The 12,230-nt window shown below is 51.5% G+C and overlaps 1 protein-coding gene across 2 annotated transcripts in view; it reads right to left on the bottom strand.

Annotated features, from left to right (window-relative positions):
* Window positions 1-475: 475 nt before the first annotated feature.
* Window positions 476-12,230, bottom strand: part of NEURL1B (neuralized E3 ubiquitin protein ligase 1B) — a 36,037-nt gene continuing 24,282 nt past the window's right edge. The window contains exons 3-6 of one of the 2 annotated variants that reach the window (XM_032465092.1): window positions 7,835-8,554; window positions 5,655-5,780; window positions 5,234-5,311; window positions 476-688 (exon numbers count right to left, since the gene is read on the bottom strand). In XM_032465092.1, coding sequence (XP_032320983.1) covers window positions 675-688; window positions 5,234-5,311; window positions 5,655-5,780; window positions 7,835-8,554 — 938 coding nt within the window. In that variant the 3' untranslated portion in view covers window positions 476-674. Of the gene's footprint in view, window positions 5,312-5,654; window positions 5,781-7,834; window positions 8,555-12,230 lie in introns of both variants that reach the window. The other variant, XM_032465091.1, reaches the window with a different exon arrangement.

Consider the following 12,230-nt stretch of genomic DNA (forward strand, 5'->3'; position numbering starts at 1 on the left):
ACGATTTACATAGTATTTACATTGCATTAGGTATTATAATTACCCTAGAGATGATTCAAAGTATACAGCAGGATGGCATAAGCTACATGCAAACATTACATCGCTTTATATAAGGGACTTGAGCATCTGTGGGTACTTCGAGGTGGGGATGGTCCTGGATCCAATCCCCTGATGATGCGATGAGGGCCAACTGTAAACCCTGGTTGTTGGACATTAGGGTTGCTTATAATTTTTAACCTTTATAAATAATGCTGCAATGAACATCTTTACATATAGAGATTATCCTCAATTAGAATTATTTCCTTGGGATATTTTCTCAGGAGTTATTTGGCCAAAGGCTCAGATATTCTCAGGGTTCTATAGGCATTTTGTAAATTGTTTCCTCAGAAGCTGGCAATGATTTGTATCCCTCACCTCCACTCCCCAGCAGTGTATGCAACTGTGATTTTTAAAACGGAGTCCTGAAGAGACTTTCTTTTTTAAGAAGCCAAAGTTGTATTTTTTTTAACAGGTAAATCATGTTAATATAAAACAGATAAAAACAGACAAAAATCAAAACACACAACACACAAAAGCACAACACACAGGACCAGTGCAAACCCTTCCCAACCCATCCCCCCAGGTTCTGAAATCTTTATTACAGATTCCCCAAAGATTAGACTGTATTGGAGAGGTCACAGTATTGAATCTGAAAAATAAGAAAAAGAGACATTTTTTAAAAGGTCTGTACACAGGTAGTGAGGGTGGGGTGGGGGACACACACTTCATCACTCCAACGTCAAATACACAATGCAGAAAGGTTTCAGCGATGATCACAGATTTCCAGAACATTACCATCTATACCAGTCCCCGGTCCACTTTTTAAAGTTGCTTTTAAAAGGGATTAAAAGTGCACAGACACTTTCATAAGGCACAGACAGATTGTTGTACAAGTCATCTCATTAGGGACTTGAGACAGTGGGACAATTAAATACCGAGAAATGCCAGGAGGCCACGTTTTCCTGAGCCGGTGTCCCTCTGCCAGAATCAGGGCAGAGACGGGACTGAGCCGTGGAAGGTTACTGCCTCTCACTCACCGAGACTCCGCATGGACCTCATGCTCAGCTGGAATGGACTGGGGGTTCTCTGGCGATTTTCAGCCACCAGTCTCAAGGCCTGAAAGTAGCAGGTAGCCATCTCCCCATGTCTCCCTGGCAAGACCTGAGGGCGATCATTGGTTGGTAGGGCCTTTGAGGGTTCTGCCCAAGGCTGTTTTGGCAGCAGCTCCCTGACTGCAAGGTGCCTGGCATTTCTAATGCAGAGAAGGCTTTTTGAGGCACGCAGGAGGCTCTGGGTCAGGTAAGCAGTTGTGCACTCACTAAGATAGACCCCCAAGGCAACAGAATGGCCAAGAAAGCCCAGTGGATTCCGCCCCAAATGTCTCATGTCACTCTCTCTGACGTTAGAGCTGGGGCCCTGTCCTCTCAGTTCCGTCCTCCCAGCACCCCACCCTAGTAGGCACTCAGCAAATGTTTGTTGAATGACTAGGTGCATGTATACATGGTGTTTTACCAAACTCCTGAACACTCATCACTCGATCTCTGATTTACTCAGTAAAGCTTTAATGAGGACCTACTACATGCTAGCACAAGACCCAGCACTGAAGGAGCCAAATACAGGTTTACAGATCTGCCCACCTCCTGCTCTGGACCGTGAGCTCCCTGCAGGCCTTGTCATTAGTCCCAGTTCCCAACCTTGCATCCAGAACACAGGCCATGCTGACCAGTGTGTTGAGTGACGGAAAGGGAGCAGCTGCCCCGGGCAGCAAAGACTCAGAGGACGCCCAGTTCTGGGAGTGGGCTAGAAAGAGGCGTTCTCCTTGACTTGGAAACAGCCCAATCTCTCTACGGGTTCAAAATGAATAGGCATCAGACCACAACAAAGGGGGCATCCTCTTGTCTCCCTTGTCCCACCCCTGGGGGCCCTGCTTAAGGGGGTGGTGGTCACGAGGCCCAGGAAGGTGGGGGCACAAGGCCCTTAGCCTCTCCCCAAGGTTGCCCCACATGAGCGCCACTATGTAACAGGAGGAGGCGCTTGGGTTGGACCCAAGCTCTCACACAGCTCAGCTCCACTGGGAGGAGGTGGGTAGTGCGCAGATGAGCCTAGAAAGAAGGACACTTGTCCTCCCAGGGTCCGGGCAGCAGTGCGGGGCTGCAGTCGGGGGCTGGAACCATCCACACAGGTGCAGGTGCCCAGGCCCTCTCTGGGGGCTGCCCAGGTGAGCTTCAAGGCACTCAGGCAGTCTGGAGCTTCCTGGGCTGGGGACCAGGCAGTGGAGCGTGTGGGATTTGGCAGCAGGCACTCCTGGGGTTGAACCCCAGCCCTGCTGCCTCCTGCTGCGTGATCTTAAGCCACTCGGCTTCCCAGGACCTCAGTTCTCTTACCTGCCAAATGGGGAGAATACTGTCTTTCATTGATTCTAAAGGGCACAGTTTTTCCACATAGCTTGTCTGAATAAAATGAATTGTGGAGCCGCGGCATCTTACAGTTAAAACTGGCCAAGTTTTGTTCCTTAGTGGCACATAGGATGATGCGTTTTGTAATTGGCAGTGTCTCTGATATGATTCAATGTGGTTCTAAGACCCACCTCGCGGGACTGACGTGTGGACACAGCTCCCTAGCCCAGCGCCGGGCACGTGGTGATGGAAGATAAAGGAGAGTGGTCTCCTTTCCTGCCGCTCCTGCCCCTTCTCCAGACAGAACCTAGAGGGCCATGTGGGCAGCTCCTCTGCAGCACTAACTAAATCAGTTTAGAGCATCAGGAAATGTCTGGTTTTTAGAAGATAAACGCCCCCTTGGAAACCAAAAGGCTATTTATAGCGGCTGCAGAGCAAGTTAAACCGGCCACCAGCTCCTTCCTTCCCAGGTAACAGGGTGCCAGGTGCACGGCCTGGCCCACCCTGCGTCCAGGCCCTTGAAGGAGAGAGGAGCTGGCCCCCCGAGGCTGCCGGGACCACCGGAGCTTGTGACTGTGGCTCGATCCAGACAGGGGCGCTGCTGCCCGGAGAACCACGGTCCCAGGGGGTGAAGGGCCCTGTCACACGGGGCCTGTGTGTGGCCTTGCCCACGGCCAGCACGTGGGGGAAGCGGAAGGCTCCAGCTGCCCAAACTCAGCTGGGCACCGAGCACTGACTAGACTCTTAACTTGGCAAATGCTAGGGTTCCAGTAGTTCCCCCAAAAGATTCTGCTGCAAAATTCAAATGTGGGCGTGTTTCCCAAATTCACCAGGGAAGAAGAATCAATCAGGGGTTCTTCCAGGGGCAAGAGTAAGGTTTTCGAAGCTGAAATCAGGTCAGAACACCAGGCAGAGAAGAAACAGATGGTCCAAAACCTGAAGCATGACGAGGGCACGGAGAGACTGGACTTAAGGGGCTCAGTCTGACGAGAGGGACTCCAGAAACCCAGCAAATGTTTGTCACATGAATGCCTAAATTCTGAGTGTTCTCCGTTCCCTGCCTCCCTCGGCAGATGGACAGATTAGGAATTGTAATAAAAACTATGCCTGTTCTTCACAAGGTGCCTCGGGCTCTTTAGGACGTCCTTCCAAGAGCTCTGGAGTGGGCAGATGCTAGGCTTCCTCCAGGATACACCGGGAACTGAGAAACAGGCCCGAGGTCTTCCCGAAAGGCCTGGCACAAGACAGGGCAGAGGAGGGGCCCAGAACTCGGGCTCAGAAGAGAACTGCAGGCCTGCCAGCCGGTCAGCCCCGGTGTGGTCTGGGCGTCTGCAGAGATGGGCACAGGCAGGGGTGAGGGGGTGGGGGCAGGGCCAGGGTCTCAGGAACTGCCCAGAAAATAGCCCTGGGGAAGGGGGAGAGTCCCAAAGTGAGCATTTTCAGTAGGAGTCTCATCTACTAGTTAGCATCCTGATGATCAATTAGCATCCTAGTAATCTGTAGGGGAAGAGAAGCTGAGAACGGGAACAAAGACCAGTTACAAAGCCCTGGTTCCTCCTCCTACTTGGCCAGCAGGTCGCCCTGGCGGTGCCCACAGCCGCTGGTGAACGCCAGGCCCCGCGTTACAGCGGGAAATGTGGAGAGCGGCGGTGGCCCTTCTGCCTCCAGGGGAGTCATCTGCTAGGCTGCTGTCCCTCCCCCAGGAGAAGGGGACCTGCTGCTGTCTTATTCTAGGAGATGGCGAGGGTGGTACAGACTTAAAGCATCTAGGAGCCGAGTCAAGGGGCTGAGTGCTTATTATCAGGCTGCTTGGGGGCGAAGGGGTGAAAAGACTCTGGAGGGGACAGCCTAGGGCTCTCAGCCCCAGCACCCATCAAAACTCCTCTCCAAGACTGAGCCAGAAAGGGAAAAGCAAATTGTTCTTTTATGTTCTCCGCCCACCTATCCCCCCAGGAGTTGCCGCTTCTGGAGCTGTAAACAATGAGCTATTTTTCCCTCCCTTTAGAAAATCTAAGTGTCTCTTTTCTATACCATCCAAGGGAGGTCTGTTTAGGTGCAGGCTTCAGACATTCAAAACCAGCTGACGTCACAGCCCCAGAAAGCCAACAGTTTCTGGTTGCGCTAGCTACCGTCTGGGCTGAGCATTGCACATTCCTTAGTGTTAAATAACCTTGCAGAGCCAGGATCCCTGGATAAATACCTACACGTTCCCCCTCACTCGTTCCCTCACACGCCCCCCGCCCCAGTCTGTCTCCCTCCCTCCCCTCCCCCTCTCTCACACACACTCAACCCAACCCCAGCAAAAGCCATTGCACAGAGGATGCCGCCTCCCAGCGGAGAGGTCACTGGGGGATGGGTCCACCTGCCAGGCCGTTTCCGAACTTGCCCTCGGGACGGCCTTTTGGGGGCAAAGCACTTTCAAGCCAGAAGCAACCCTCGCTTGGACTCAGACCGCCCCCAGGGTGGGGGTGCCTGGTCTCCATGACTGTCACGCCTTGCCCACCACGGGAGAGCGGCAGACGAGATGGCTGCTGCCTTTGGACTCCCTGGTGGCCATGGTGGTTGCCCAGCCCAGGGGGGCTTCAGAAAGGGGACCCTGCTCTGGTCAAGGCCCGTGGTCGGTGGGCCAGGCTATGGCCTGTAGATCTTAATGACGTCCTTGATGGGCCGCCGGCAGATGGGGCAGCAGGCCCGGGCCTGCCTCTTGAGCCGCAGGCCGCAGCTGTAACACAGGCACATGTGTCCACACGTGTAGATGACCGTGTCCACTTCGCCGTCGAAGCACACCGTACACTCACCATTCTTGCTGCCCGCCAGCTCCGGCGGGGGGAACACGGGGGACACTGGCGGGCTCAGCGGGGAGCTGGGGGCCGTCACTGCAGAAAGGGAGAACAGGCAGACCCTAACATATGGTTCTCAGGTGGCAGAATCTGTGCGGGAACCACTTTGGGAAACACCAGTTTTGGTTTTTCTTCCGGATTTTGCCCCTTTCCCTATCTCCCCACCCACAAGCATCCAGCACCATTATCACCCTTTGGGATGCCATATCCAGATGTTTCTCCTCCCCTACAGTTGAAGGAGAGGATGCAGGGGGAAAGTAGCCACTCTGCTTAGCCCCAGGAAGGGCTGGCACAGCCGAAGGAGCCAGGCCAGCCACCAGCTGCCAGCCCCTCCCCCGCACCCGACCCACCCCCATCCCCAAGGGCTGCACTTCCTTACCCAGGGATGACTCAGATGCCGAGGAGGACTGGTTAACACTGAAGGCCATATCGGAATCGCTATCGTCCTGGGAGCCGCTCAGGGATCCTGATGGGGAGGTGGTCGCAGGGCTGGACTGCAGGGTGCCTGAGACCAAAGAGACCTCATCAGGGGCAGTGGCAGGTGGGCTCCGCCCTGCTAGTCCCTGGTTCTCCACTGTTTGGCACCTTCGCTTCCTCGGGTATCTAACAGGAGGACAAGAGCTACCTACCGGGTTCTGCTAAGAACTGATGGACTCATATAAGTGTGACAGACATCCATTCTTTGCCTGAGCCTCCATTCCTGTTTAATTCAGAAACAGCACAGGAATTTTGTTTGGGGCACTACTTCACCCTCACTCACATGATCCAGACCAGGCCAACCAGAGTCCCTGGTCTCAATGGTGGTTCAGGGAAGGGCACGTAACTCAAGCAAGGGCTGTGAGGCCACATTCTGTGACTTTCACTAGAACTGTTGGGAAAGAAGGGGCCCATCCCATTGAGAGGTAAGCCTGGTGCCATAGGGCCTGCCTGTGAGTGAAGCCAACACAGAGGAAAGTAGAGCTTTGAGATGGAGAGAGAGATGGAATCCTGTCACTATCTTTTCAACATCTAGATCCAGCTGTTCCTGAATCCATCCAATATATTCCCAGGCTTTGGAGGTACGTGTACGCCAGAAGATCCCTTTTTGCTTAGGGCACTGTGAATGGGGTTTTGTCACTTACAACTGCAAGATTCCTGACTAGTGTTCGACATGGATGAGTTTTCTTCCCTTAACTGACTGTTGGTTCAGATATTGATGGGTTATTTCTGAGGAGAAGAGAGCTGCCCCTCCCCTACCCTACTAGAGGACGGATGGACAGATTACGGTACCAAGGCTACTGCCAGGTAGGAGGCAAGTCCTTGGTTCCCAAAGGCAGTCACTTCCTTTCTGCCTTCTCCTGCCTTCTCTTCCTGACCACTCTAAGGCTCATCTGGGTTCCTATGGAGGTGCTGGGGAGGGGGAGAAAAGGACTCTAGGCTTGGTTCTTACAAAGCCCCAGTGGGAACTTGGGCAACTCATTCAGGCTGAAATGATGACTATGACGGTCCCTTAAAAAAAAAAAACCCAAACCAACCAAATGACAGCTACTGCCACCCTGCTCCTCCTCTGCTCTCAATCAAACAGCAACAGTCACTGACATTACCATTGCTACTTATTAAACGGGGTGTGTGTGGCAGGCACCTGCTGAAAGCATTATGTGCATCCCATCATTCCATCCTCACAACAACCCCACAAATGCAGGTAACTACTCCCTTTCTACACAGAAGGAGGCTGAGGCTCAGGGATTCTGTGCTTCAAATTTCTTATCTGTAGATGGGGATAATGGTATTAGTTTCATAGGGGTATCAGGAGGATAAAATTGAATGTGGTGACATAGGAAATGTTCACTATTTCTGTTATCATTGGGATTTTACTACTTGAACCAAGAAAACGGAGCTGCGTTCTCCACGGGTCGGGGCGGGGAACCTACCCTGATCACCACCCTGGCTCCACAATCTGAAGAGAAGCCCCCTCTGCTGTAGCAAACATCACCTTGGGCAAATCTCTATTTGGGTGCCTGGGAGCTCCTGACGTGCATCGTCTGTGTCCCGTCCTCTGCCGAGCCCCATCCCGAAGCTCACGGCCTGGCCTACAGCTGGTGAGTGCTCTTTGTCTTATTTGTGGCATGAAAGGGGCAAGATTGATCTCAAAAAAGGATGGTTCAAGCCTGCATCCTATTTTCTGTGGACGGTGTAATTTTTATTTCTTCTTTCAAGTGTAGTTGTATTACGTTTTCTCCTATGCTTAATATGCATTACATGGATATATAAATACATATGTAATAAATCATAACGATGGAAATAAAAATTGCACTGACCATGTACGTGCCAGGCCGTGACATCAGCGGGTACTTGGTTCGGTGTGGACAAAATGTGGTCCAGGGAGCTGCAACATGGGCATCCCTGGGGCACTGGTTAGATATGCACTGTCTTGGGGCCCACCCCTGCAGAATCGGGAAACTCTAGGTGGAAGCCAGGTGGTCCTGATGCGCGCTCAAGTTTGGGGACGGCCCGCTAGGCTTACCCAGGGGCGGCCCGGCTGCCCAGGCGAGCCCGCGCACGCGCGGTCGGGGGACTCACCGAGGAGGCGCAGCTGGCCGGCGGCGCCGCCGCGCAGGGCGAAGAAGGCCCAGAGCGCCTGCGTGGTGTCCACGCACAGCAGGCGGCCGCGCGGGCGCCCGTTGACGCCCAGGAGCACGTCGCCGCCGGGCCGCAGCGTGAAGCTGAGCGCGTCGCCGCCGCTCGGCACGGGCCCGGCGCGCGCCACCACCCAGTACTCCTTTCGGTCGAGCAGCGCGTCGGGGTCGGCGGGCAGCTCGGCGGGCCGCAGCGCGCCCGGGTCGCACGACGTGATGCCGAAAGCCAGCGCGCCGGGCGCCGCCAGCCCCGGGCGGCCCACCTCCACGAAGAGGCTCTCCCCGGGCCGCAGCGGGCGCTCGGAGAAGACGAGCGTACGGCCGCCGTCGGGCCGCGGCGCGCAGGCCACCTTGCGGTCGAGCGACAGGCTCACGTCGGGCCCGCGCGTCGTGTGGAAGCGCAGGTCGGCCTCGAGCAGCGCCGGCGACGACGCGGGCCGCAGGCGCTCGCGGGGCCCGCACGGGATGGCGGCGGCCGCGTGGTCGGCGGGCGGCGGGCCCGGGGCGCGGCCCAGCGCCAGGTGGCCCAGCTTGGCCACCACCTGGTTGTTCTCCAGCTCGTTGTTGTCGAAGTTGGCCGCGTCGTGGCTGCTGGGCGGCAGGCAGGCGCTGAAGCGGGCCTGGCCGAGGCGCGCGGGCGTCAGCGTGTCCGCGAACCCGCTCTCTGCGCGGGGGAGGGCAGAAGAAGGGAGTGAGGGCGCGGCGGCGGCCGGCCGGAGCCCTGGCCTTGGCCAACCCGCGCCCTCCCCGTCTTTTCCTGGTTCGTTAGTGAGCTTATTTAAGATCCCCAGGTGCACAGAATCGGATTAAGTGTAAACCTGAGTGCGGGTGACATGCTCTTGTCTTTGGGATGGGCAGAGGAGGCCCTTCTCCGTTCTTCTGCCTCCTTCTCCACTCCCATGCCTCCATCCTTTCCTCTTCCTCCTGTCTTTTTCTCTCCCTCCTTCCTTTTTTCTTTAACCCCCTCTTCCTTCCTCCTCCCCTCTCTCCCTCAGAGGTTTCCATGCTTTCGAAGAGTTAAAGGGCATTTAAAAATCCATTATTGTCTGCTTCTCCAACTAGAACATAAGCTCCATGGAAAAGCTCTTGGATTTGTGGGCTTACTTATGTGACAGGTTATTATTTTAAGCTCCTTTTCACACATTCTCTCACTTAGCCCTTATACAACCTGTAAGGGGTGCGGTGTACTTTTATTACCCGCCGTTTAGCAAAGAAGGGAGCTGAAGCACAAAGGGGCTAGGAAACATGACCAAAGTCACACAGCAATTAAATGGCAAAGCCAGGACTCGAACCCCGAGTTGTCTAGCTCCTCGCTGCCTCTGAAAGAAGGCGGGTCACGGACCTGCCCTCCTCACTGCTGTGTCTGCAGCGGGGATCACGGTACCTGGGTGCTACTCAGATGCTGAATGTGTAAGGTTTCCGTGAGAAATCACTGTATAGAACAGGAAACTAACTGGGAGTTTTAAAATCACAGTCATGAAAATATTTTTGAATAATTTTTAGTAATTAAAAAAAATTCTCTTGTTATATATTACAGCTAAGTAAAAAAGCAAACAAAATTGGTGTTTATCACTCAGGTAATACAGGTCTTCATACTTTGGTGGATTCCTTGTTGATCATGTCCCCGCCTAGAATGTGAAGCCCTGGAGGGCAAAGCCTGTGACTGTCCTCCACCATGTTTCAGAGCTCAGCAGAGTGTTTGGCAGATAGCCTTCATTATTATGTGGACTATTGGATGAATAAATGAATGAGGTCTTTAGAAAAGACTGACTGCCACTCTGAATAACAAAAATCAGGGAAAGAAAGTATTTTGAAGTGGTTTTAGTGATTAAAATAGTCTTGTTAACCATAACAAGTAAACGAAGCAAGAAGTGTTACTCAAACTTTTAAAACCAGACCATTCTAGCTAAGATTTTGTTAAATGTTATTCTGTAACTTATGTCATGGGAAAAAAAATATTTCTCCCTCTTTAGGTTTCCAAATTTAAAATTAAATCATAATAATGAACATGGGTTTTCAAAAAGCATGCCCTAACCCCTGGTGTGAGCCTCATGCGTTACTGCCCACCTCCGCTCCCTCCATCCAGAGTTTGTAAAGTGGCCATCCAAGTTCAGATGCTGGCTCACAGATATGATTGGTTGGCCTACTGCTGGTTTTTTTTTTTTTTTTTCTTTCTTTCTTTCTTTTTTAAAAGAAACCTTTATTTTTGAAATATAAACATATACAAATAGTATCATGAATGCTGTTTACCCAGATTCAACAATTATCAATTCATGGCCAATCTTGTTTCATTGACACCCCATCAGTTCTCCCTCCTATGTTATTTTGAAGTAATTTCTAGACATACCATCTCATCTGAAAAAGTTCCAGTATGTCTCTCTAAAATGTAGAGACTTCTTGTCACATTGTGTGTGAGAATATGCTTTTCTCCTAGTTTGTTTGAATGAAGGTCCTTATAAAGTCCACTCATTGTCACTGATCTTCCTTAAGCTGTGGTTGCCTCTTCATGCTTTTCTCCTTATACTTGTTTGTTGAATGAATCACCACTTGGTCTTTTAAGATTTGGGTGGGGGGGGGGGCATTCGTGGCCCATACTTCTGAATCAGGAGGTTTCGCTTAAACAGGATTTATAGCCTTTCTTGGAAAATCAGGACTAGTAACATAGGGCCTGAATCCTGGCATGTCATCTGTGGGTTGAAGCTTGCCTTTCTGTTGGGGATGTGTGCTCTCCTTCCCTGTGGCCCTGAGCTGCCCCTTCACCTGTCTCAGCTGCCTGCTTGCGATCTGTGGGCATTTGAGTTTGTCTTGCATTAGAGGCTGTTTCCCCATAACTTGAGGGAAGAAATACTATTTCAGTTTGGTCCTTTCAAAAAGTAAATAATGTGTGCCTTAGTCTGTTTCTGTCTATAGTACTGTATTTATGCACATAGGAGGTCAAGTTCTAGAAAGATATAACAAAATGTTAACGGTTATTCTCAGGCAGGTGAGGTTATGAGGGACTTTTCTTGAGATTTTTGTGTATTTTCCAGCTTTTCCACAGTAAACATGTACACTACAAAGTTTTATCACCAAAACCCCCAATGTTTTTAAAAATCAAGTTTCCAATGAATATTTAACTGTGTGAGAAAATCCCTATGATAAAACATTTAAGTGAACAACGGAGGATACAAAACTGAACATATGACTTGATTCTAACTGTGTGGGAAATGCACGCATGGGACGCATAGGAAAGATACAGGAAGCAGATACATAAATATTTGGGGGTGGTTATCTCTGGGTGGAAATTTGCTTCTTTATAGTTTTTGGATTTTCTCTTTTTTCTCTAATGAACATGTATTGATTCTGTAATCAGAAAAAAAAAGCATGAATAGAAGTAGTCTAAAAACAAGCAGTTTTTGTAAAAAGGCATTTTAGACAAGTGGATGTTTCTGGGAGCCTCTTGGTGAAATGCATTTTCCCAGGGCTCCCTGCCCTACCCACAGTCCTCCTGCAAGGCCAAGCCTAAAGGCGTTGGCTGTGGCTCGCCCGGGGCCTGTGTTCTTGCCAACACCCTCTGCTTCTGTGCCTCACCCCCAAAGCTCCACCTTCTTGCCCCTAACACCCCTAACAGCTCCACATAACGGCCTGTCCAGGGGGTAGGGTAGAGCACATGCTTAGCATGCATGAGGTCCTGGGTTCAATCCCCAGTATCTCCATTAAAAAAAATTGTTCTTTTTTTTTTTTAAGAAAAAAAAAAGAGCCCATCCTTCAGTACAGCATCCTGATTAACAGCATGGCCTGGAGATGGGTGCACTTAGGCTCAAGTCTTGGCTTCAGCCCTTCCTGGCTACCTGACTTTAGGTAGCTCACTTCACCTCTTGGAGTATCAAGCGTCCTCAGTTTAACATGGAATTATGATGATAACTCTTCCCCACTCCCATGTTGTAACGGAGATTAAATTAGGTGCTTCTATAAAGAGTGTAGCACAGAGCACGGCACAAAGTAAGAGCTCAGAACATGTTAATTACTATTTCTTCTAGACTTATTAACAAAATGTATAGTGCACACACCATGTGCCAAGCACCATGCTGGGCACTAGATGAAGAGAACAGGCAGGCGTTCTGTGTCCATGGAGCTCCCATTCCAGTGGGAGAGACAGGTTTTAATGAAGCCTCTGGCAGAAAACTTAAGTTTCCTTACAAACTGTGGTGAGTGCCACCCAGAGTGACCATCTCGCATGGCTCTGAAAAATGGGCACATTCCAGTTGGGGAGCTCTGAGACTCTCAGAGCCGAGGGGAGTTACTCCAAGTCACACAGCCAGGAAGTGACAGACTGGGATTCTCTGAGTGTGTCCAAGGGG

This window comes from Camelus ferus, chromosome 22 (assembly GCF_009834535.1).
Source record: "Camelus ferus isolate YT-003-E chromosome 22, BCGSAC_Cfer_1.0, whole genome shotgun sequence".
Lineage (NCBI taxonomy): Eukaryota > Metazoa > Chordata > Mammalia > Artiodactyla > Camelidae > Camelus > Camelus ferus.